Raw genomic sequence first — 23,705 nt, 5'->3', positions numbered from 1 at the left:
AGTAATGCAAGATAATAACATTCACATTAAAACTTATGCAGCTTTAAATACAGGTAAAAAAAAGTGTATTCATTGTGGGCAAATTCAATCACATTCAGATTTTAAATAACTCTTGGAAAATGTCATCTTAATGATGTCAACTCAACAAATAATAACATGTATTCATGCATCCACAATTAGAAATTTATTGTCATTGATAAAAACACAGAGACCATTGTTTACAAAAAAAATTAGACGTGGCACTCCAGGATAGACGCGTAATAAAAACTTGAAGAATAATATGTCAGGATAGAAAGGCAAACATCAAAACAAGAGAAATTTAAAAAGAACTTTAGAAGAGAAATCCAGTTGAAAAGAATAAATGTATATTAAATACGATAAAAGAATATTTCAATGTACATCGCCCTAAATGTGAGACAAAATCGTGAAGTGGAACCAAATGAGTTCCCCATTTTGTGTTATATTTACTACGGAAACAAGTGAAAAGTAAACGTTTCGAAAATATTGTCCCTCGGTTCTCTCAGTTTAGCCAACGAACACGAGAAGTTCCCTGATGACGTCTGAATGATCCGATGTTCACCTAAATGACTAACAAGGACTAACAAAGTGAACCTGTACCCCATTAAGCATGTCAGTTTTAATGCATTTGCTCTGTGATGGGCTCAGAGGTTGGTGAAAGGAGACACTGGAGAACAGACAACATTATGAAGACCAAAGAGCACACAGGGCAGGTCCAAGATAAAATTGTGGAAAAGCAGGAACGAGATATGATATAGATTTTGAAACATGTACACATCTCCTGGAGCACTCTGCGAGCAATAATATCAAAACGGACAGAGCATAAAACCACCCAAGATCTGGCCGTCCGTCCAAACCAGAGTTCGGGAATTTGTGGCTTGCGAGCCATATACTGTAAATTCCGTACTATAAGCGGCTACTTTTTTCCCCAAATGTTCAGCCCTGCGGCTTATTCAGTGGTGCGGCCAATTTATGTCATTTTTCTAACGGCCGCCAGCGGCGCTCGAGTACAAAAGGCTAGATTTAGACCGGTGGAATATATACGCTGAGGAAGACTGCAACTTCTCAGCTTGAGCACAAATTGTCCAAATGGCAAAGATTCTTTCCGATAATGAGGAAGACGCCTTTTATGGCTTCAATTATAGGGAGAAAGATGAGGATGGTATTTTTTCGGATCCTACAATTTCGATATTTTTTTTTAACATATATTTGATGCGTTGCGAGCGTGTTCCTAGTAGCGTGTTGGTACCTTTCACAGGCACAGTTTGGGATGAAAGTTATATTGTTATTATTAAAGCTTTGAAAACTCTCTCGGTGTACGGTCTTTCTTTGTAAATATGTAAAACCATGTGTAATATGGATTTGCAACTGTATATTTTTGCAATGTATTTCCTTATTTTGATGTGTTTTCTACAGGCAAATCAAAAAGAAGGGGCAAAAACAACCGGGGCTGATGGGAAGAGGAGTAAAGTTGAGACGTGTTTGTGGACGCAGCAGACATAAGTGGATATATATTCTTCCCACCCTTACCTTTGGAAATATACCTTTTTTTTTCCTTGGATTACTTTCAACGGGACCCGGACTCTGCAGGTCTGCATCAAACCTCAACTACCGGTATCATTATCTATTCATTTTGCCGACTGTGGTTTTTGGATTGTGTACTTTATATTTTTATATATATATATATATATATATATATATATATATATATATACAATCGGGGGACTTAAAGTCGGGTTTGGGTTAAACTTGTGATTGTGTTATGTGTTTTAATGTGGGCACATGCGGCTTATATACTGGTGCGGCTTGTGTAAGCATAAAAGCTGTTATCCTCTTAGAATGCGGTGGGTTTTTCATGAGAACCTATGGCAAGGAGATAAAACGGACCTTTAGCTATTACTTAAAATATTGTCACTTATGAAGGCGACTTGTGAGAAACCGAGACAGTGCCGGCTGCTTAATGGGTTCAATCCCGTATACGTTAATCACATTGGATGTTCCGCATAGACACACACGAATATATAATCGTCCCGCCCAATGATCGGTCAACATTTAGTTTAAACTCTTCAATATTTTTGCCTCGTATCAGTTGTAAAATCCGACTGTTCCGGAGTTTCACGCGAAGTACGTAGACGAAAAAAACTTCAAGCGTTGTTTGAGTTCTCAGTATTTTAAATCCTCCATAATCTCTCAAGTTAGGAGCCCTTTCTTCAAATATTTTCTGCAAATTTCGGCCAACGTTTTGTTGAAAAACTTGAAATAAAACTATAGCCGGATCTTGTTTGATGAGACCCTGAAATTTAGACTGGATTTTGTACGGTAACGGTTTGATGACAGTTCAAATGTTTTTGAAGTGATGATGAAGATGTGTTTCATGGCTATTTAACTTGGATGCTTTCTGGAGACCAAAACAGATGAATTCGTTTTCAATGATTTCATATCTTCACAATCAATTCAAGCACCAACCTGGAACAAAGTAAGCTTGTATGAAGTGCGTGTAACTGTGTGTATATGTATATATATATATATATATATATATATATATATATATATATATATATATATACTGGACTGTCTCAGAAAATTAGAATATTGTGATAAAGTTCTTTATTTTCTGTAATGCAATTAAAAAAACAAAAATGTCATACATTCTGGATTCATTACACATCAACTGAACTATTTCAAGCCTTTTATTATTTGAATATTGCTGAATTTGGCTTACAGCTTAAGAAAACTCAAAAATCCTATCTCAAAATATTAGAATATCATGAAAAAGTATACAAGTAGGCTATTCAACTAATCACCTGAATCATCTAATTAACTCGAAACACCTTGCGAGGGTTTCCTGAGCCTTAAAAACACTCAGCTTGGTTCAGTAAACTAAATCACAAGTATGGGGAAGACTGCTGTCCAGAGGACCATCATTGATACCCTCCATCAGGAGGGTAAGACACAAAAAGAAATTTCTCAAAGAGCAGGCTGTTCACAGAGTGCAGTTTCAAAGCATATCCACAAAAAGTCTGTCGGAAGGGAAAAATGTAGCCGGAAACGCTGCACAACCAAGAGAGATGACCGCAGCCTTAACAAAATTGTGAAGAAGAGCCGCTTCCAGAATTTGGGGGAGCTTCAAAGACAGTGGGCTGAAGCTGGAGTCCAGGTATCAAAAGCCACAGTTCACAGACGTGTCCGGGAAATGGGCTACAATAGCCGTATTCCCATGGTCAAGCCACTTCTGAACTCAAGACAACGGAAGAAGCGTCTGACTTGGGCTATGGAGAAGAAGCACTGGACAGTTGCAGAGTGGTCCAAAGTCCTCTTTTCAGACGAAAGCAAGCATTTCATTTGGAAGTCAAGGCGCCAGAGTCTGGAGAAAGGCTGGAGAGGAGCAAAATCCAAGTTGCTTGAAATCCAGTGTGAAGTTCCCACAGTCAGCAATGGTTTGGGGAGCCATGTCAGCTGCTGGTGTTGGTCCACTGTGTTTCATCAAGTCCAGAGTAAATGCAACTGTGTACCAAGAGATTTTAGAGCACTACATGCTTCCATCTGCTGAAAAGCTCTATGGAGATGAGGATTTCATTTTCCAGCATGATCTGGCACCTGCCCACAGTGCCAAAACCACCAGTAACTGGTGCACTGACCATGGCATCACTGTCCTTGATTGGCCTGCTAATTCCCCTGACCTGAACCCCATTGAGAATTTGTGGGGTATAGTTAAGAAGAAGATGAAAGACACCAGACCTACAAATGCAAATGAGCTGAAGGCCGCTATCGAAGCATCCTGGGCATCAATAACACCTCAGCAATGCCACAGGCTGATTGCCTCCATGCCACGCCGGATTGATGCAGTAATCCGTGCAAAAGGATTCCCAACCAAGTACTAGGTGCATCAATGGACATTTTCAAATGTTTGATTTAGTTTTGCTGTTATAAAATTATTTTTTTACTTGGTCTGAGGAAGTATTCTAATATTTTGAGATAGGATTTTTGAGTTTTTTTCAGCTGTAAGCCAAAATCAGCAATATTCAAATAATAAAAGGCTTGAAATAGTTCAGTTGATGTGTAATGAATCCAGAATGTATGACATTTTTGTTTTTTTAATTGCATTACAGAAAATAAAGAACTTTATCACAATATTCTAATTTTCTGAGACAGTCCAGTATATATATATATATATATATATATACATATATTCTGTACAGACATGAATACACACATATAGTTTCTGTACATTCGTTGGTCGATTTCTTTTATATATAAATGCAAGAAATGAAACATTATCAAACAGAGTGACGGATGCTATTTTCCCTGGCACACGTGAACTCTGGCTTGACTTAAAAATCTTAAATCGCAAGGTGAGCAGGAAAAGGGTTTCTCGCCAGTGTGGATTGTTGAGTGGTAGTCTAAGGCATGATTCCAGCAGAATTTTTGACCGCAAACTGAGCAGGAAAAGGGCTACTAATGAGTATGGATTCTTGTGTGTGTTTTCAAGTATTCTTTCCGGCTGAATGATTCACCACATAATGAGCAGGAGAAAGGCTTCTCCCCAGTGTGGATTCTTGTGTGTAAAGTTAGGTTTGATTTCTGGCAGAATTTTAGACCACAGATTGAACAGGAAAAAGGCTTCTCCCCAGTGTGGATCGTTGAATGTATTTTCAAGTTTCCTTTACTTCTGAAGTTTTTACCACAAACTTTGCAGGTAAAAGGCTTCTCTCCAGTGTGGGTTCTTGTGTGGTTTTCTAGGACTTTCTTCCATCGGAATCTTTGACCACAAACTGAGCAAGAAAAAGGCTTCTCACCAGTGTGGGTTCTTGTGTGTGAGTTTAGGTATGCCTTCAGTCTGAAATTTTCACCACAGATTGAGCAGGAAAAAGGCTTTTCGCTAGTGTGGGTTCTTGTGTGTGAGTTTAGGTATGACTTGTGTCGGAAATTTTCACCACAGATTGAGCAAACAAAAGGTTTCTCCCCAGTGTGGATTGTTGCGTGTATTTTCAAGTTTTCTTTCATGCTGAAGTTTTGACCGCAAACTTCGCAGGCAAAAGGCTTCTCACCAGTGTGGGTTCTTGTGTGTCTTTTTAAGCCTGCTCTGTCGCTGAATTTTTTACTGCAAACTAAGCAGGAGAAAGGCTTCTCCCCAGTGTGGGTTCTTGTGTGTATTTTTAAGCATGCCTTCAGGCTGAATTTTTGACCACAAACTTTGCAGGAAAAAGGCTTCTCATCAGTGTGGATTGTGGTGTGGTCTTTTAAGACTTGCTTTCGGCTGAAATTTTTACCGCAAACTTTGCAGGAAAAAGGCTTCTCGCCTGTGTGGATTGTGGTGTGGTCTTTTAAGATTTGCTTTCGGCTGAATTTTAGACCACAAATTGAACAGGAAAAAGGTTTCTCACCAGTGTGGGTTATTGTGTGTCTTTTTAAGCTTTGTTCAAGGCAGAATTTTTTACCGCAAAATGAGCAGGAGAACGGCTTCTCATCAGTGTGGGTTCTCATGTGCAACTTCAAACGATATTTGAATGGAAACGTTTTCCCACACTGAGAACATGTTTTATCACCTTCTGACTGTTCGGCGCCATTAGTGTCGAACGTGTCCTCATCATCAGTTTTCACGTGTTGACGGGAGTTGATGCTTAGAGGCTCCTGCCAGTTTTCTTCGTGTTTAACCTGACTCCCAGGAGTTAAAGAGGTCTCAGTCACTGGCAACTCTGTGAAAAGTGTCTCCTCCTCTTTAACAAAAAAAGGCTCCACATCCTCCTCCTCCTTTTTAATATCAGAAAACTTTGGTTCCTGCCGGACAGGAGGCAGGAATTCTTCACTGACATCTGTGGGACACAAGACACGCATAGGTTATGTGTCATCCCAAATATACGACATATTATCGAAACAGATAAGTGACAAAATGTATAAATATATAAAATAGACTGCATTCATGTAATAATTCTAACCAATGGGGACAGAAATGACACATATCATTAGTTTCTCTTGAATATTGGCATTAAGGAACACAAAGTGCTTAGCTTTGAAGGACTGATTCCAATTCTTCCGTCAGTGATAGACAAAGCACAATGTTACATACCGTAAAATTCGGACTATAAGCCGCTACCCTTTTTTCTAGCCACCGCCAGGGGTAGCGGACCATCCAGTAAAGGGTCTTATAAGAGTGAGACACGTCGAATGTATGTGTCAAGGAAGACGCAAGTTGAATGTAACTTGGTGCTTTGTGCGTGAAAAAACTAGCATGAACAGACCTTAATCATGGGAAGGGTGTCAATCGAAAGGGGAAGGCTGGCGGCCATATTGAGAATCATTTTACAAGTCTGTTGACTTGTAAACGGAAATAATGTGGCGGAACAGACGAATTACAACAAGCAACGAAGCAGAAATGTTTCATGCGGATTATTTTGAATCTGTAAGCATGATCGTGTGGCTTGGAATAAATACACGGTTGGATTCTATGAATTGCCCAAATGTAACAAAGCCATTGTCACAAAATTCAAAGAAGGTGAAGTAATGGTGAGTTACGCAGGGTTTATAGTTTTTGGGTATCTCGTTTCGGACTGATGTTTCTCTGGTGAGTGTATTTAGAAATGGTCATCATATTTTGAATCTCAAGAGTTTAAGCTTTCCACTAATATGGCGTATTTCAGTGACTGGTGACATCGTACAGACACATATTTGTTTATCAAATATTCTGCGGCCCACCACAATGTCAAGGGGTTTAGGTACTTTATACTATTAAAACTCCTTTTGTGTGCACTCTTTCTTTGTAAATATCTTAAATATTTCAATGTGGGTTGTACAAAATGGTCTTACCTTTAATAACATATGGGAAGCGCCTTATAATTAAGTGCACTTTGTAGTCTGAATTTGAAGGTAAGTGAAATGAGTCCATATGAATGTCAGAAATGTATATTTGTGAATGTTGAGCTGTTATATTGGTTACCATCAGTAGCCTAGATGGTAAGGCGCCCGCTCTGAGACTGGGAGGTCGCTGGTTCGCGCCTCGGCCGAGTCATACCTAAGACTTATAACATTGGTAAAAATAGCGGCGCCCTCTGTTGGCTGCGGCTGCATCGGCTCGCTACAACGGGTCAGGTGTATCGACATTTCGTTCTGTGTACATTGTTACAAAGAATGACAATACAAAGGAAATTATTATTATTATTATAATTATTATAAGGATCATTTTCCCGCTTTGCCTCCTTTTTTAAAAAAAATCCCTTTTGTCCTCTGTATAAAATCATAAGTCTAAGGGGGGCTGGAGGAGAGCAAGACTGAAAAAAAACTGTGCAGACACCACGAGCCAAGAACAGGTCAGGAACCGTCACCAGTGGAGAAGGCTGTCCAAAGTTGGGTTCTCATTGGTGCCCAACAACTCATGCGGTTAAGGGATCTGTGAACCTCCATATTGCAACCTTTGGTGAACCGTTTCTGATCTTAAAGTGCGGCAGCCTCCCCCTGTTCCGCGTCCAAGTTTGAGACCCTGGCAAGCACCAATGAGACCCTGGTGACTTGCCAGGGTTCTGATATGGTATGGGAAACACCGTGACTAACATATAAGAGAATGAAAAGAATAAAGAAATATCTTAAATTCAAAGATAAAATACAAATCCTTAAACTATAAACATTTTTACTGATCATCGTAAACCATAGTCAGAAAGATCAACACTAGTATTAACTCAAAATCAGGAGATTAAACAATAAACTGCAAAATAATCCAAACAAAATTGTTTAACTAGGAATCAAGATGACCCTATGCTTTGATGCTGGGAAGTGCGAGGAAGAGCTTTCCTCCCTACGCTCTTTTTTTTTTGCAGTGACGCATTATACCTTTTGTGTTACATAGTTTCACTTTCCTTAGTGCTCATTTATTATGCTCACACGACATCTAGTGACCAGCATTATTCACTTCATTTAAGCATAAGTTTTCAGATTTGTTTCATGTATTCATGTGATCTCACTTAAGCCAATCAGATGTATTGTTTTATGTGCGTGTTCCCAAATGAACGAGCCTCTAGCCATTGAGGGAGGGTGGTTCCTTCCTGAGCCCATCTCGGAAGCATATCTCGGAAGCCTGAGCATCCGATGTTAGGGCTATCAAAAACCTAATTTCTGACTCAGAGGTTGTTCTTTTCTTCATCCTAATACAATCTCATGTTTTAGCCTTGACATCCCCGATGTCAAACGTTCGGCGCTCCCCCTTGACAAATTCTGTGGTGGCGCGCCCCACTGTTTGAGATTCAATGCATTGAAGGGACGATGTGTATTATTTGACTAGTAGATGTTGCTGTATTGTGTAGTGCAACCAAAAACGAGTGCAAAACAAAATACAAACTATGAAGACTCGAAGTGACCAAAACGCAAAATTTGACCTCTCATTTCCTTGCTCAATCTCATTGAGGTTTTTGGTTACCCATCACCAAAAAATGGCTAACAATTGCCCATGTTATTTAAAATAAATGCAAATTTCTCGAATAATGAAAATGTTTTTTCTATGTTTATACCATAGTTAGTGTATCTTGGATTCATTTTCAAATCAATATTGTTATTTTAAATGAATCATTTTGTTCTTTCACTAGGAGGCACTAAATACAACTGTCCTTTTGAACTTTCTAATCGAGGTAGGGGTGTAAAATTATCAGGCCTCAACTGGCCCTTGGCACGTATGTTTGAAAGCCTTTTGGCTATGTGTATACTGCAGTTATCCTTAGCTCACTCTGATTGGTCATTCCTCCCCTGCAGGATCATGTGTTGGCCCCTCCTGGTTGTGGTTTCCAGGCAGTTGTTTACCTACTGCCTCCGGGTCATCACCCTGCTTGCGGTAGTTACCGTCTGTTCTGGAACATACCATTCTTGCACTTTTTCGCACCACACATCCTGTTTCACCCGTCACGCGCTCAAACAGATGTAACGGGTGTAATAATAACTTTTGTTTTATTGAAATTCCTGCTGAAACATGTGTATAGTTTTTGGTAAGTGTCCTGCAATGATGAGTCCAACACTGCCACCTGCTGGTGTGGGGTAGGCTTTGTTTTGGCTTTTGACATGTGACCGGAAGGCGGGGTTTTGTTGGCAGTCCACAGAGCGAGCTGCCAACGGTAAGACACATCTTTTGGTGCTCCACAAAAAAAGTTAATTTCAAACATTAAAACCACAGCTGACAAATCTCTCAACATGCACAGTAATGTGATTGATGTTGGAAAGCTGTTTAGGTTTATTTTCGTTTTGTTTCTGTTTTACTAAATTATGAATTCCCCTTGTAGAGATCAAAGAGATCAAAGCCAGCAGAAAAGCTAATGTTGTGACTCATCCATTTGCAGGTAACTTGTACCCATTTTTAAACTCATTATTCTTTTTATTTCTATTTTCTCATATATAAAAAGGATAATGTTGGTTAAAATTCAGACTGAAGAAAAATGTGTTGAATTCATTGTAAACGTTAAAAAAAAAAACACTATACGATCTCTTGTTAAAGGTATCTTGTTAAAATGGATGTAAATATGTATTGTGATATTCTAAAATGTATTTTATGTCAATTGAAAAGAAAGCTCTTTGATATGCTTTGTTGGGCAGTCTTCAGAGAGAACTGCTACTGAGATCAAAGAGATCAAAGCCAGCAGAAAAGCTAATGTTGTGACTCATTCATTTGCAGAAACTGTAATAAAGAAAACTCCTTATCCAGTCCAGCGTGAATGTGATCTTTGGTGGGACAGGTACACCGCGATTACACAGATATCCTCATACTTTCATAAAATAAGCAGCATCATCTAACAAAACACTATGCTTAGATTTTGATTTCCTTTAATGCTTGTATTTTTGATTTTCCTTTAAAGGAAATCCACGATTGTACAGACTTGCCGGTAATAATGATGCGTAAAAATGAAGATTGGCTTTGCGTTCATCTTCGGCTCTGATTTCAATACTCACCGGAAATGTGTACATATCTACGTTGGGAATTGATTGGCCCACCAATGTGTCAATCACATATAAATCGGTCACGATTGGCTAAAGATTTTTTGGACCCGAATTGGTCATGACGTTTTTTTCCCCTTTTCCTTAAACAGGCCTTCATAGGTTGTCATGGGCTGATATTACCGTAAAGAAAAGCTTGCACTTGGCCAAGAGCGATGACAATCAAAAAGTCAGAGGCTAACAGAAGAAAAATAAAAATGTTATCGAAATGAAAGTGACCAACCTGCTCTGTTCAACACGAATCGTAGCTCCTTGCTAATGCTAACTTGGTTTAGCCGTCGATCTTCTCGCTCGTTCTCTTCCTGAAGCTCCTCTTTCAAATTTCCTTTCCATCTCTCGCACATTTTAGCCACCTTTAAAACTCTTTTACAGAGTTAAAAGCAGTTAGATGAAGTTAAATTCTGCACACAACTGGAGCAAAAAAACACGAAGGCTCAGACAATGGCGGCAGTGACGTGTGGTTCCTCTTCTTCTCCGATTGCTTCCATCTCTTTGGTGCAGTAGCGCCCCCTAGCATCATACATCTCACAGTTTCACTCTGCTGTGTTGTTGGAGAACGAAGCGGCTTAATGAGTCGACTCCCTTCGAAATTCTCTCTCTCGCTCTTTCTCTTAACTGGTCAATACGAGTGTCGTTTTCTTTGTGTGTTTTTCTTCGTATGATCCATGCAAAAGTTCAAACCAGGCTAAAGTTCACTTTATTTTGAAACAATAAAGGCTATGATAACATTGTAAGATAAACATTTTCAAAGTGATTTATTTGGGGTATCACATTTCATATTTATTTTGAATATATTTGAAAAAAAGAATAAAAAATGTTTTGGTGTCTTTAATCCATGGATTTAAAGGCGCCTGCCCGTTTTAGTGAGCGGAGCCGAAAAAGCCACTTCTCTAAAAAGAGAAGAAATTCCCATCACTATAGGTTGCAAAGCAAAGAGAGAAGGGAAAGGTATTCTGAAATGCGTCCACTAGATGGCGCTCTCAACGATTGTTTGAAATTTCCTTATCAGTTGTAGGAAAACGTCTTGTTATATTCACACCAAATAGCGCTCCATGAAATACACCAAAAACACATTTATTTTTGTTGATGGCTGCAATATTTTCAAGTTTTGTGTGTTGTATTTCTATTTTTTTAATTGAACATTTCATCATTCCAAACAAAACGAGCATGAAAAGGCCTAACAACAATACCAAGTCATCAACTCCAAAACAACAATAAGTGCTGAAGAAATATAGAGAAAAGGAAAGTATATGAATAGGTAAAGTGAAAAAAATAATAATACAGGTAATCCTATACAAGGGGAGATTCTTAAGTAAATTTTATATATGAGAAATTGGGAGTGTTCATCAAATTTAACAGAAAACATATTCACTGACAGAAATATGAAAAAAGATTAAACATCTTTGATATTTTTGGGTGGATGAGCATATTACTCCTGTATTGGACAACTTGCACTGGCTCCCAGTCCACTTAAGATGTGACTTTAAGGTTCTCTTATTAACAAACAAATGTTTGCATAGACTTGCACCCTCTTATCTCTCCGATTTGATTTTCCCCTATGTTCCTGCACGGAACTTCCGCTCTGAAAATGCCGGTCTACTTGTGACTCCGAGAGCCAAGAAGAAGTCTGCGGGCTTGAGAGCGTTCTCCATCCGGGCCCCGGTGTTATGGAACGCCCTGCCAAGACACACTTCTATTCCAAAGCTTATGATTGATGCCCACCTCATATTCTGTTTTGTCCTGTCTTTTTCCGACGCCTGCCTGGCTGATACGAAGAAGGACGATTTGAGATGAGTCAGCGGACCAGCGTCCGACCTGAAGCATGTCAACCCCTGCAATTACCAGCTGGCAGAGATGGGAAGCTGCGTCGTGGCCGTCATAGACTTTCTGGACTAGTTTACAGGCTGGGGGCGTCGTTGGTGTCATGCTCTTTCTGGACATTATAAACATCTTACCAAGTGTTTACTATTCTGTGTACAGTAATGCTAATGGTAATTCACCCTGATCAATCCTGAAAGGGGGATTACCATATGTAAGATCCTTTCTCAGGGTTTCTTTTTTTTCCTCACACTGAGGTTTTTGAGTGGTTCCTTGCCCGCATGCTGGTTTAAGATCAGGTAATTGTGCAATTTTGTAATTGTAATCCTGTGCAGTCCTTTGAGACATTTTTGTGATTAATAATAATAATAATAATTTCCTTGTATTGTCATTCTGTGTAACAATGTACACAGAACGAAATGTCGATTGCACCTGACCCGATGCAGCCGCAGCCAAGAGAGGGCGCCGCCGACCACTTTTTAAGTCTTAGGAATGACTCGGCCGGGGGCGTCGTAAATAAATGTGACTTGACTTGACCTTGCTGAGCTAAATAGCTTTGTTACTCTGAAAGGAGAAGCCCTCCAATATTGGTACACCTGGGTAAACCAATAGAGAGCATTTTTTTTCAACTGTAATTCTATTTTTATTTGGAGATCTATAGTTATTGTTTTGTTACAGTCGTAAACTCATGATTTGCTTGTCACTAGAACAAGAACTAGCATAGAAAATGCGCTTTTTAAAAAAAAAAATCACATCCAAATTGCAATTGATAAATCAAACATAGTTATGTTTTCCAAAATACACAGACAGTATATATATATATATATATATATATATATAATTTACATTTATATTTATACAAATAAAATGTGTGTGTATGTAGAGATATCTTTTTGAATTTTTGAATTGATATGACACGAAGAGTACACAAATCTGTACATTCACTGGTTGAGTTTGAAATGTAAATGCAAGAAATGATATATCAAGCAGAGTGACCGATGCCATTTTCTCCGGCACATGTGTGATCCTGAGCTTTGGCTTGACTTGAGAAGCTAAGACCGCAAGCTGAGCAAGAAAAAGGCTTCTCACCAGTGTGGGTTTTTGTGTGTAGTTTTAAGTATACCTTCAGGCTGAATGATTTACTACAAAAGGAGCAGGAGAAAGGCTTTTCGCTAGTGTGGGTTGTAACGTGGTTTTTCATACTTGTTCTGAAGCTGAATTTTTTACCGCAAACTGAGCAGGAGAAGGGCTTCTCACCAGTGTGGGTTCTTGTGTGTGATTTTAAGTATTCTTTCCGGCTGAATTTTTGACCGCAAAGTTTGCAGGAAAAAGGCTTCTCGCCAGTGTGGGTTGTAGCGTGGTAATTCAAACTTACTTTCTGGGTGAACTTTTGACCGCAAACTGAGCAGGAAAAAGGCTTCTCACCAGTGTGGGTTTTTGTGTGTATATTTAGTTTTGATTTCTGGCTGAATTTTAGACCACAGATTGAACAGGAAAAAGGCTTCTCACCGGTGTGGGTTCTCATATGCAACTTCAATCGATATTTGATTGGAAACGTTTTCCCACACTGAGAACATGTTTTATCACTTTCTGACTGTTTGGCGGCATCAGTTTTATCACCTTCTGAATGTTCGGCGCCATTAGTGTCAGACGTCTCCTCATCATCACTTTTCACGTGTTGACGGGAGTTGATGCTTGGAGGCTCCTGCCAGTTCTCTTCATGTTTAACCTGACTCCCAGGAGTTAAAGAGGTCTCAGTCACCAGCAACTCTGTGAAAAGTCCCTCCTCTTTAACACAAACAGGCTCCACATCCTCCTCCTCCTTTTTAATATCAGGAAACTTTGGTTCCTGACGGACAGGAGGCAGGAATTCTTCACTGACATCTGTTGGACACAAGACACACATAGGTTTCGCATCATCCCAAATATACGACATAATATCGAAACAGATAAATGACAAACTGTATAAATATATAGACTGCATTTATGTAATACTTCTAAAGGAGACAGAAACGACACAGAACCTCAATTAAAATATCTATAACAAAAACATAAATATCATCGGTCGCTACTGAATATTGGCATTTAGGAACACAAAGTGCTCAGCTTTAAAGGACTGATGCCAATTCTTCTGTCGGTGATAGACAAAGCACAATGTTACATACTGTAAAATTCGGACTATAAGCCGCACTGGCCATATATGGCTCTTTCTACGAGTATCTGTGGCTCAGAGACAGATTTGATTGCATGCAAAATTTCTCCATCTTGTCCAAAACTTGTTTCGTCTATCCTATTAAGTTACACGCAAAGCCAAACCGAAACTTACCGTCGAATGATAACTTCGCAGTATATATATGGCACGTTTTTCACTACAATTTACAGTCAAGGTGTCACACAAAAAAATGGGGGGGAAAAACTCGTTTTAGCTGTACAACGCTAAATAATCCTTTATATAAAAGTTCACTATGTAATCTGTGTTCAGTGTTCAGATACCTTATGATGAATCCACAGAACTGTAAATATGCCAAAACACCGGAAGAGAACTTAGTCATTTGATTGGGTGAGTGGGAGGGATGGGTGGAGCTATGCAAAAAGTACAAGCACTCCTTCCCATCTCTCGCCAAAAGTAAGCACATAAAGCTCCCTATTCTCAGAATGTTGTGACGTTTTTACAAAATAAATGCTTGCATCTGGTTTTGAAACCAATATGTATGATAAAAAAGGGTCAAAAGGAGTTTAACCAAGTGAGTAAGTATTGTTGTAAAGGTTGCTCCCGCTTCTGTAGGCAGTTAACCCTTCTAGAGGGACCTGTCCATGACCTAGAGCAGTTTAAAAGGAAAATGTTAGGTGCCACGGACACCAGTGCTAGAGTGGGTTGTAGCGAAACTGCTGGTCCGGTTAGGATTAGCCCTAAACGGCTTGCTAAATCAATCCAGACACATAATAAGTTCAGCCCCCTAGCTCGTCCCACTCCAACTCGGTCTACTGGCTCCCGCACCCTAGTTTTAGGTGACTCCATCACCCGTAACATAAAGCTCAGCGACTCAGCTATAGTGATGTGTATTTCCGGGGCCAGAGCACCCGACATTGAGGATAATTTGAGGGAGCTGACATGCAAACCTATTTTTTAAGGGGAAACCCGATGTTTTTGTGATCCAACCGTAACACCAAAGTGGGTTTACTTGGCAGGTATGTAACTATCGCTGTGCTAGATCTATGCCATTCACATAATTTTTGTAGTTCAAAGCGTTCCATTTCCTGCACTACACACCCTGATCCGTACTCTTTTATAGCATCTTCTTCTGTGCTTCTTACCTCCGATTCTCCCTTGTTAGGCGAGGAGGGAGAAGAAATAACATGCGTTGCTCTTATCGGAAAATATGTTGAGATTTAGGGAAAATAAAAATGTTATGGAAATAAAAGTGACCAACCTGCTCTGTTCAACACAACTCGTAGCTCCTTGCTAATGCTAACTCGGTTTAGCCGTCGATCTTCTCGCTCGGTCTCTTCTTGAATCTCCTCTTTCAAATTTCCTTTCCATCTCTCGCACATTTTAGCCACCTTTGAACTTTTCCGGAGTTAAATGCAGTTTTTGAACCTTCAAGAAATTAAATGCAGTCAGATTGTGCACACGACTGAGCAAAACACCACAAAGGCGCCGACAATGGCGGCAGTGACGTGTAGTTCTTCTCTTCTTCTTGTCATCTATCTCTTTGGTGCTCTATCGTCCCCTAGTATCATACCATCTCACAGTTCCTCTCTGCTGTGTTGTTGGCGAACGAAAGAAGTTAATGAGCCGGCTCCCTTCCCTTCGAAATGCTTTCTCTCTCTCTCTCTCTCTCTCTCTCTCTCTCTCTCTCTCTCTCTCTCTCTCTCTCTCTCTCTCTCTCTCTCTCTTCTCTTGCTCATAACTGATAAATAAAATAAGAGAAAGAGGGCGGAACAAAGAAAGAGATAGAGGGACAGAGTGTTAGAAATAAAAGAGATAAAAAGAAAAGTCGTGAGAGAGGTGGAAAGAAAGGGAGCAGAAGAAAGAAATCCAAAGAGAAATAGAAAGACAGAAGGAGTGAAAAGAGAAAAGAAGGTGCAAAGGGTAGTAAGAGAGAAAGGGAAAAGAGAGAAAAGGATAAAAGGAAGAGCAAAAGAAGTTAAAAAGACACAGAGAGTGAAAGAGACGGAGAGAGAGAGTGGGGGGAATGGGTGGAAAAGAAAGAGAGAGAGAAATTAATACAAGTACAGTGTCTTTGTTTGAGGCACCTTGTTTTGGCAACATCAAGTGGACATAGTTCAACCTGCAGCTCGTTTTTCTCTTGCGCTCCTCTGAGTGTTGTCTCACGGACCGGATTCAATCCCTTAGCGGGCCCGCCTGTTTAACACCTGTGCAGAAATGACGAAACTCCTATTGACTAGTCACAAGTGAGAGAGAGAGAGAGAGATAAAGAGAGAGAGAGAGCAAGCGAGAGAGAGAGAGAGATAAAGAGAGAGAGAGAGAGGGAGAAAGGGAGAGAGGGAGAGAGGGAGAGAGACGGAGAGAAAGAGAGAGGGAGAGAGAGAAAAAGAGAGAAAGAGAGAGAGCAAGAAAGAGAGAGAGAGAGTGAGAAAGAAAGAGTGAGAGAGAGAGCATTAGCATTTCGAAAAGGCGGCTCTGATCGACCACTTATAAATTTGTTTCGTTCGCCAACGACACAACACAATGGAACGGTGAGGTGGATGTGATGCTAGGGGGCGATAGAGCACCAAAGAGATGGATGCCAACCAAAGAAGAAGACGAGAACCACACATCACTGCTGCCATTGTCTGTGGCTTTGCGCCGTTCCGCTTCAGTCGTCTGCACAATTTAACTCCATTTAACTGCATTTAACTCGGTAAAAGAGTGAATGGTGAACATTAAAGGTGGCTAAAATTTCAGAGGGGGAAAGGAAATTTGAAAGAGGAGCTCCAAGATGACAACGAGCGACGGCTAAACCAAGTTAGCATTAGCAAGCAGCTACGAGTTGCGTCGGACGAAACAGGTTGGTCACTTTTATTTCTAAAACATTTGACTTTCTTATTTTAGGCTCCTCAAGTCCGTTGAAAGACATGCGTTTGATTTATATTCCATATTTCTGATGCAGCTGCTTCGAGGGGTGAATCCATTGGGTTGGCGTCGAGACCAAATCAAATACAGACTCCGCCCTACTTACGAACGAGATAGAATAGAATATACCTTTATTGTCATTGTTACAAAATGGGTTAACATATTGTGACAACGAATTGGGCATGACACTCAAGGTTTACACATTAACAGTGAGGTATGAGCTAAGAAGATAAAGGAACAGAGAAGATAAGATTATAAAACAAGGGGGATAAGGCTATAGTTATAATTGACATGGTATTTACACAAGAAATGTCGGCACGTGGGCTGTTACATACAGTTGTTATCGTGATACCGTTTGTTTCAAAGGGTTGTGCAATATTGAATTTGGTGCAAAAGTCATCATAGTGCAAAAAAATGGTCAGCATATGCATTGGTGCAAACATAGTCATCATAGTGCAGAAAAAAGAAATGGTCAGACATTGTGCAAGGTGAGCAGTAAACATAGTGCAGTCGACATGTGCAAGAACATAGACATGAGTACCATTATATTCGTATGAGGTAGTGTTGGCAAGAGTTTTCAGTTTTTTTGTGCGGTGTCTGTTTTGAGCAGTGAACAAACATTGTGCAGTCAGCATGTACGTGAGTACTATTTTACATTCGTGTGAGGTAGTTTTCTGCAAGAGTTTTCAGGTTTTTGTGCGGTGTCTGTTTAGGGTGGTAATGGCTGTGGGGAAGAAACTGTCTCTGAGTCTGTTTGTTTTTGCTTTGTGTGACCTGTAGCGCTTGCCGGAAGGCAGCAGGTCGAAGAGGTGGTGGCCGGGGGTGAGAAAAGTCCTCGGTGATGTTTTCTGCTCTGCTGAGGTAGCGAGAGCAGGCAATGTCCTCCAGACTGGGCAGAGAGCAACCGACGATTTTCTGGGCTGTTTTGATGATCCTCTGGAGCTTTTTCCTGTCTGCTGCTGTGCACCCAGCATACCACACCGTAATGCAGTATGTTAGAATGCTCTCCACTGTGGCTTTGTAAAAGGACACCTGCAGCTGCTGTTTTAGATTATTTTTCCTGAGCACTCTCAGGAAGTGCAGTCGCCGCTGGGCCTTCCTTACCACCGCTCTGGTGTTTGCAGACCAGGAGAGGTCGTCGGAGATGTGCACACCCAGAAATTTGAAGGAGTGGACCCTCTCTACACAGTCTTCTTTTATGATGAGTGGTTCTGGATTCCTGCCATTCCTTCTGAAATCCAGAATCAGTTATTTTGTTTTTGTGGTGTTCAGTATGAGGTGGTTTTCCGAACACCACGTTGACAGTGACTCCACCTCATCCTTGTACGCCGCCTCGTCCCCTTCAGAGATGAGGCCGATCAAGGTGGTATCGTCAGCGAACTTAATTAGAGTGTTTGTGGGCTGGGTCGGTGAGCAGTCGGAGCTGTAGAGGGTGAAAAGCAGGGGGCTCAGTGCACAACCTTGGGGGGGAGCCAGTATTCAGTGTTAGGGCCCGGTCATTCAGCTGTTTGCGTCTGTATCGTGGGTAAAATTTTGCGTTGTTTTTTTTTCGTGGTTGCCCGCGATGGAAAATGCGCAAAATTGGCCAACCCGCTGTTCATCGGTGGTATGCCCGCAAAACAGACGCCGGTGACTGTTCCGCTTCCTCATCGCGTCATTTCTGCGTCATTTTCTCGTGTGGACCACGGGTATAAAAGCTCCCGAGCCGGTGTTGTGCCCAAATCCGACTCCTACGCAAATGTTCGCCATTGCATTCCCTAAAAGTGGTATAAAAGTGAGATAAAACGAGGTAAAAGTGGTTGTAGTAGCGAGGGGATGCAAATCTTGGCAGGGATGCATTTCTCGGCATAACACCGGGCTGTAGAAATCATAACCGCTCAAGACACAGTCCCGTGAAGATCAAGATTTCAAGCTATGGCACCGAAGAAGCCAATATGTTATTATTGTAATAGTTTTTCATTTTGATTTTATTATCTTGTTACGAAATGAAAATAAATGTCAAGAAATAAAAATGGATTAAGACGAGGTCACTATGTTGACGGGGATCCATGTCCACCCCTTGACGTCTCGAGCACAACTGACGTGTGCTCGGCAAATCGCGCTGTATATACGCGGAGAAAGGCGTTTGACCGTCACACGCGTAACACGCTAATTTCACGTAATAACACCGCGATACAGGCGCAGAACATGCTATTACCATGCTCCACCCACGATGACCCGCTGAAATTTCCCGTCCTACCCATGCGTAACCACGCCCTGGCCGCGGCCAGAGCACGTCGTTCCGCGTCATTTCCGCGTCATTACCTCGTGTGCCGCCCGCGGTTAACACGTGCTCAAAGTTTTGAGCAGCTCAAAACTTTTTCGCGCGGCCAACCGCGTGTGAATTTCCGACCGCGAGTAAAGCACTGCTGTATCTCGTCTATATGGCGGTCTCAAAGTGTCCAACAGCGCCCAACAGCGTCTGCTTCACGGCCAGAAATTTCTGGCCGTGATTCAGCCTCGATACGCCCGTGGAAGGTTGTGTACCCGTGCTCTAAAGTATCGAGCAGCGCAATACTTTATCGCGCTGCCATCTGCGCGTGAATTTCCGACCGCGCGTTAAGCACTGCTGTATCCCGTCTGTATGGCGACCTCAAAGCGTCCAATAGCGTCCGCCTCACAGGCAGAAATTTCTGGCCGTGATTCAGCCGCAAACGGCTGTGTGACCGGGCCCTTAGGGTGGGAGAGACGTGTGTACAGAGTTTCACGGAGATAGGTTCCTGACTATTGTTCGTAAGTTGAATTAGAAGTTGCTTCAGTTCTATATTTTGTATGTTTAGGGCAGGGGACACCCCGAACTGGTTGCCAGCCAATCGCAGGGCACACATGGACAGACAACTCGCTTGCTCATTCACACCTAGGGACAATTTGGACCGGCCAATCCACCTGAAATGCACGTCTTTGGAATGTGGGAGGAAACCGGAGCGCCCGGAGGAAACCCACGCAAGCACAGGGAGAACATACAAACTCCGCACAGGAAGTCCGGTAGCTGGATTTGAAGCCACGCAGGGGGTTCCCAAGACCTTAGAACTGTGCCGCACACGCGCTAACCACTGCGCCGCCGTGCTGCCCATTTTTGGACCATGGCCAACCCAAATGCTTAAACACCCAAACAAGTTAGGCACCTCGGCACCTAAGTCGGTCCTGCTTTCGCCCCTCCTGAAGAAACGGAACACCAGAAAGCGATCAGGTCACTCGGGTCAGGGTGACGCAACACACTCTCTGTCCGACAGCCTTTACTGGTTTACCCCTTCTGCATCATAAGGGTTCCCAGCTCATCCTTAAGAACGCGTCCACATTCCCACTATCCTTTCACAACACCTCTCCACTCCTTTCGATCACCAACAAGAGCTCTAGCTTCCACTAGATTTCGACTTCTTTCCTGAAGTGTTCTCATCACTCCATCCTTCTATGTTAATGGCGGCCTTCCTCTTGGGCTCCATCCATTGACTTCTGCTCTGTAGATTTTCTTCAACAGAGTACTCTCTTATACACACCCTTGCTCCGGCCATCTCTGTCTATCCCTCACCCCCTCATACAACCCCCCTCCGGAGGAAAACAAAGCCTGCAACAAGGACAGTACAAACATCTTCTTTGTTACTTTATCTTCTTTGTTTTCTTTATCCCCACTGTAAAATGGTGGTACTGGAGTGTCGTGTCCAATTTCGTTGTCACAATATATTCAACCCATGTTGTAACAATGACAATAAAGGTGTATTCTATTCCAATACTACTCCAGCTTTGTTTCTAAAAATTTCATTTTTCAATCTATCCAATCTCTCCTTCCATTTACTTCTGCTCTGTCAATATAAAAAATAATACAACGTAATAAAGTCCACAAATGTGCTATTCACACATGCGGCAGACAGAGATGGCCGGATCCAACTGGATGTTTGATCTTACTGTACGCACGGTCCAGTGTTTTTCCCCTGGTTGCTCCGTCCACGTATTGAATGAATTTGGGAATTAATTATATCTTTTAAGTCTTCATTATGTACCATTGGTTTCACTACTCAATATGCACCATTTTCAGAATCTTCAACATTTGATCAGTCTGGACCCAATTTTTGATTTGGCCCTCCATCCATTTGACTTTGACACCCCTGCTGTTAAGTTGAGGGAATGTACGGAATAATTTTGAGGATGATTTGAAACAATGACTCATTTCTGTTTAAAAGTGATTGAAAAATATGTCCATGGAAATGGAATTGGATTTTTAATTGGGTTAAGATATAAAATTGATAGTGGTAAAGAAAATCAAAAGCATAAAAATGTAAAACCGTTAATTGACACGTCCATGTGTGTCTTGTGTCCTGCAGACGTCAGTCAAAAGAATCTTCTTCTTTGGCAACAGGAAACAAAGTGGCCTGCCATGAAAAAAGAGGATGATGGGTATTTCGAGACGGTTAACATAAAAAAGGAAGAGGACGATTTTGAGCTTGTTTGCGTTAAAGAGGAGCAAGACTTTGAGACTGATCACATCAAAAGGGAGGAGGAAGATTGGGAGCTTGACTATGTTAAAAAGGAAGAAGATTTGGAAGAATTTCCGGTGACCGGGGCCAGTTTAACCTCCGAAGATCAACATGAAGAGAACAAGGTGATGGTGTCTCCAAGCAGAAGCTCCGGGACAACAGATGATGACGACACATCCGACTCTGCAAACAATGATGGTGACAAACAGTCGGAAGGTGATGGCACATATCACAAATGCTCGCAGTGCGAAAAGACCTTTAGACACAAATGTTATTTGAAACGTCATAGCATTGTCCACACTGGTGAAAAACCCTTTGCTTGCTCAATTTGTGGCAAGAAATTCGGCCACAAATCGCACTTAAACACGCACACAAGGACCCACACTGGTGAGAAACCTTATTCCTGCTCGGTATGTAGTCTAAAATTCAGCCAAAAGGGAAGTCTGATAAGCCACACAAGAATCCATATTGGTGAAAAACCTTTTGTCTGCTCTGTTTGCGGTCAAAAATTCACCCGGAGAGGTACCTTAAACATCCACTCAAGAACCCACACTGGCGAAAAGCCCTTTGCCTGCTCGGTATGTGGTCAAAAATTCACCCAGAAATCACACTTAGAAATGCACGCGAGAACCCATAGTGGTATAAAACCCTTTGCATGCTCAGTTTGTGATCTAAAATTTAGACAGAAATCGGACTTAAAAAACCACACAGGCGTCCATACAGGTGAAAAACCTTATTCCTGCTCGTTTTGTGGTCTAAAATTCTGCCAAAAAGGAAGTTTGATAAACCACACACGAATCCATACTGGTGAAAAACCTTTTGTCTGCTCTGTTTGCGGTCAAAAATTTACCCGGAGAGGTACCTTGAACATCCACTCAAGAACCCACACAGGGGAAAAGCCCTTTGCCTGCTCAGTTTGTGATCTAAAATTTAGACAGAAATCGGACTTAAAAAACCACACAAGCGTCCATACAGGTGATAAACCTTATTCCTGCTCCTTTTGTGGTCTAAAATTCTGCCAAAAAGGAAGTTTGATAAACCACACCAGAATCCATACTGGTGAAAAACCTTTTGTCTGCTCCGTTTGCGGTAAAAAATTTACCCGGAGATGTACCTTAAAAATCCACTCAAGAACCCACACTGGTGAAAACCCTTTCCCTGCTTGGCATGATGTTCAAAATTCAGCCACAAAGGAGGGTTAAAAGACACACTCATTAGAAACTATTTTCTTGTTCCTTTTGTGGTCAAAGATTCTCTTGTCAAGTCAAAGTTCAGGGTCACACGTGTGTTGGTGAGAATAGCAGTCATCATTCTGGTTAATATGAGCTCATAGTTTGCGTGTACACTTAAAAAAAAAAAATCACCGATACTACTGAATGAACTCATTTGTGTACTCGTGACATCAATGATTAACTAAACTTATCCTGTTTTTACTGTTCTAATTTTGAAAGTGTTTTTCTAAATGCAAAAGTGTGTAAACTTGCAAATGTCCGGGTACTTTTCGACATCCCAAGAAAATGATCGAATCTGCCGGGATCTGTAAGTCGAATGTTCGTAAGTCGGGAACTGTCTTTATTCAGAATAAACACTTTTTGTTGAGTCAATAAGCGACTTTGTCATTCAATGCCCTAACACTAATTGACCCAGAAGTAAAACATTACAACATTTGCCTGCGGATGGAGTTAATGCAACGCCTTGAACGATTATTGGTTTTGTGCGCCAACAGGCTGTGCTTGCCCAGGACACACCACAAGAAATGTTGCCCCTACGACCCTAGTGGTTGAGGGATCTAATCATACAACACTTCGATTTGAATTTCATTGGACAAATAGTGCCATACAAATACATTTGTTGTGATTTGTGGGCAGTGAGTTGTGAGCTTGTGATGCGTTCAGGAACAGTAAATTTGATTGATTGTTTTATGTATACAGACTGAAGGATTTTATATATTTTTGACTATAGGGGATTTTTTACGATCAAATACAAATGACATTTGAATGCAAAATAATATTCACTGGCTGGGCTGTGGGGCGAGGTCATCGTAACCTAGGAGATGATGATGTTTACAGAAAACAGCAGGAACTGGGACAAGGGCTGACGCAAGAGGAGCCTCTGTGACGCAGGAGGGCAGACATTGTTTGGAGAAGTTGTTCTGATAAGCTCTGCTGTTGTGAGTTTTTTTAGACATCGCAACGCTAATTTTTATTATATTACGTGGTTTGTAGGTATATAAGCAACTACCTGAACTTGGTTTTCTCTATTTTTAAGGTTAGGCTGTGACCAAATCAAGTGATTTTTATTTCATATTGTGTTTATTG

The 23,705-nt window shown here is 41.2% G+C and overlaps 3 protein-coding genes and 1 pseudogene across 7 annotated transcripts in view; 2 read left to right on the top strand and 2 right to left on the bottom strand.

Moving 5' to 3' along the window:
- The window catches only part of LOC148376976 (uncharacterized), a 96,715-nt gene extending 86,243 nt beyond the window's left edge, over positions 1 to 10,472 (bottom strand). For 3 of the 4 annotated variants that reach the window (XM_088351651.1, XM_088351633.1, XM_088351624.1), the window contains exon 1: positions 10,205 to 10,472. In XM_088351651.1, the coding sequence (XP_088207777.1) occupies positions 10,205 to 10,325 (121 nt within the window). In that variant the 5' untranslated portion in view covers positions 10,326 to 10,472. Of the gene's footprint in view, positions 1 to 4,234; positions 5,832 to 10,204 lie in introns of those variants that run through there. The other variant, XM_088351615.1, reaches the window with a different exon arrangement.
- The window catches only part of LOC148376968 (uncharacterized), an 80,338-nt pseudogene that overhangs the window by 10,948 nt on the left and 45,685 nt on the right, over positions 1 to 23,705 (top strand). The gene's annotated exons all lie outside the window — the stretch shown is intronic.
- Positions 12,311 to 15,493, bottom strand: LOC148376975 (uncharacterized). The gene is made up of 2 exons (XM_088352217.1): positions 15,231 to 15,493; positions 12,311 to 13,683 (listed from the first exon to the last, which is right to left on the bottom strand). The coding sequence occupies exons 1-2, from the start codon at positions 15,349 to 15,351 to the stop codon at positions 12,782 to 12,784; spliced, it is 1,023 nt and encodes a 340-aa protein (XP_088208343.1). The 5' UTR covers positions 15,352 to 15,493; the 3' UTR covers positions 12,311 to 12,781.
- LOC148376974 (uncharacterized) lies at positions 16,511 to 23,702 on the top strand. The gene is made up of 2 exons (XM_088351992.1): positions 16,511 to 16,811; positions 21,235 to 23,702. Exon 2 carries the CDS (start codon positions 21,288 to 21,290, stop codon positions 22,587 to 22,589), a length of 1,302 nt encoding a protein of 433 aa, XP_088208118.1. The 5' UTR covers positions 16,511 to 16,811; positions 21,235 to 21,287; the 3' UTR covers positions 22,590 to 23,702.

Source organism: Urocampus carinirostris, chromosome 1, assembly GCF_059441175.1.
Source record: "Urocampus carinirostris isolate Australia breed hairy pipefish chromosome 1, RoL_Ucar_1.0, whole genome shotgun sequence".
NCBI classification, from domain to species: Eukaryota; Metazoa; Chordata; class Actinopteri; order Syngnathiformes; family Syngnathidae; genus Urocampus; species Urocampus carinirostris.
Note: the sequence above shows the minus strand (reverse complement) of the source record. Positions and strands in the feature narration are given on the sequence as shown.

Bases quoted from the DNA above. Each gene is read 5' to 3' on its own strand.
- LOC148376974 (XM_088351992.1), top strand. From the start codon at position 21,288: ATGAAAAAAGAGGATGATGGGTATTTCGAGACGGTTAACATAAAAAAG.
- LOC148376975 (XM_088352217.1), bottom strand. From the start codon at position 15,351: ATGTGCGAGAGATGGAAAGGAAATTTGAAAGAGGAGATTCAAGAAGAG. The intron at 13,684-15,230 runs GTTGGTCACTTT...TGTGTCCAACAG, and splicing joins AGTTGTGTTGAACAGAGCAG to ATGTCAGTGAAGAATTCCTG.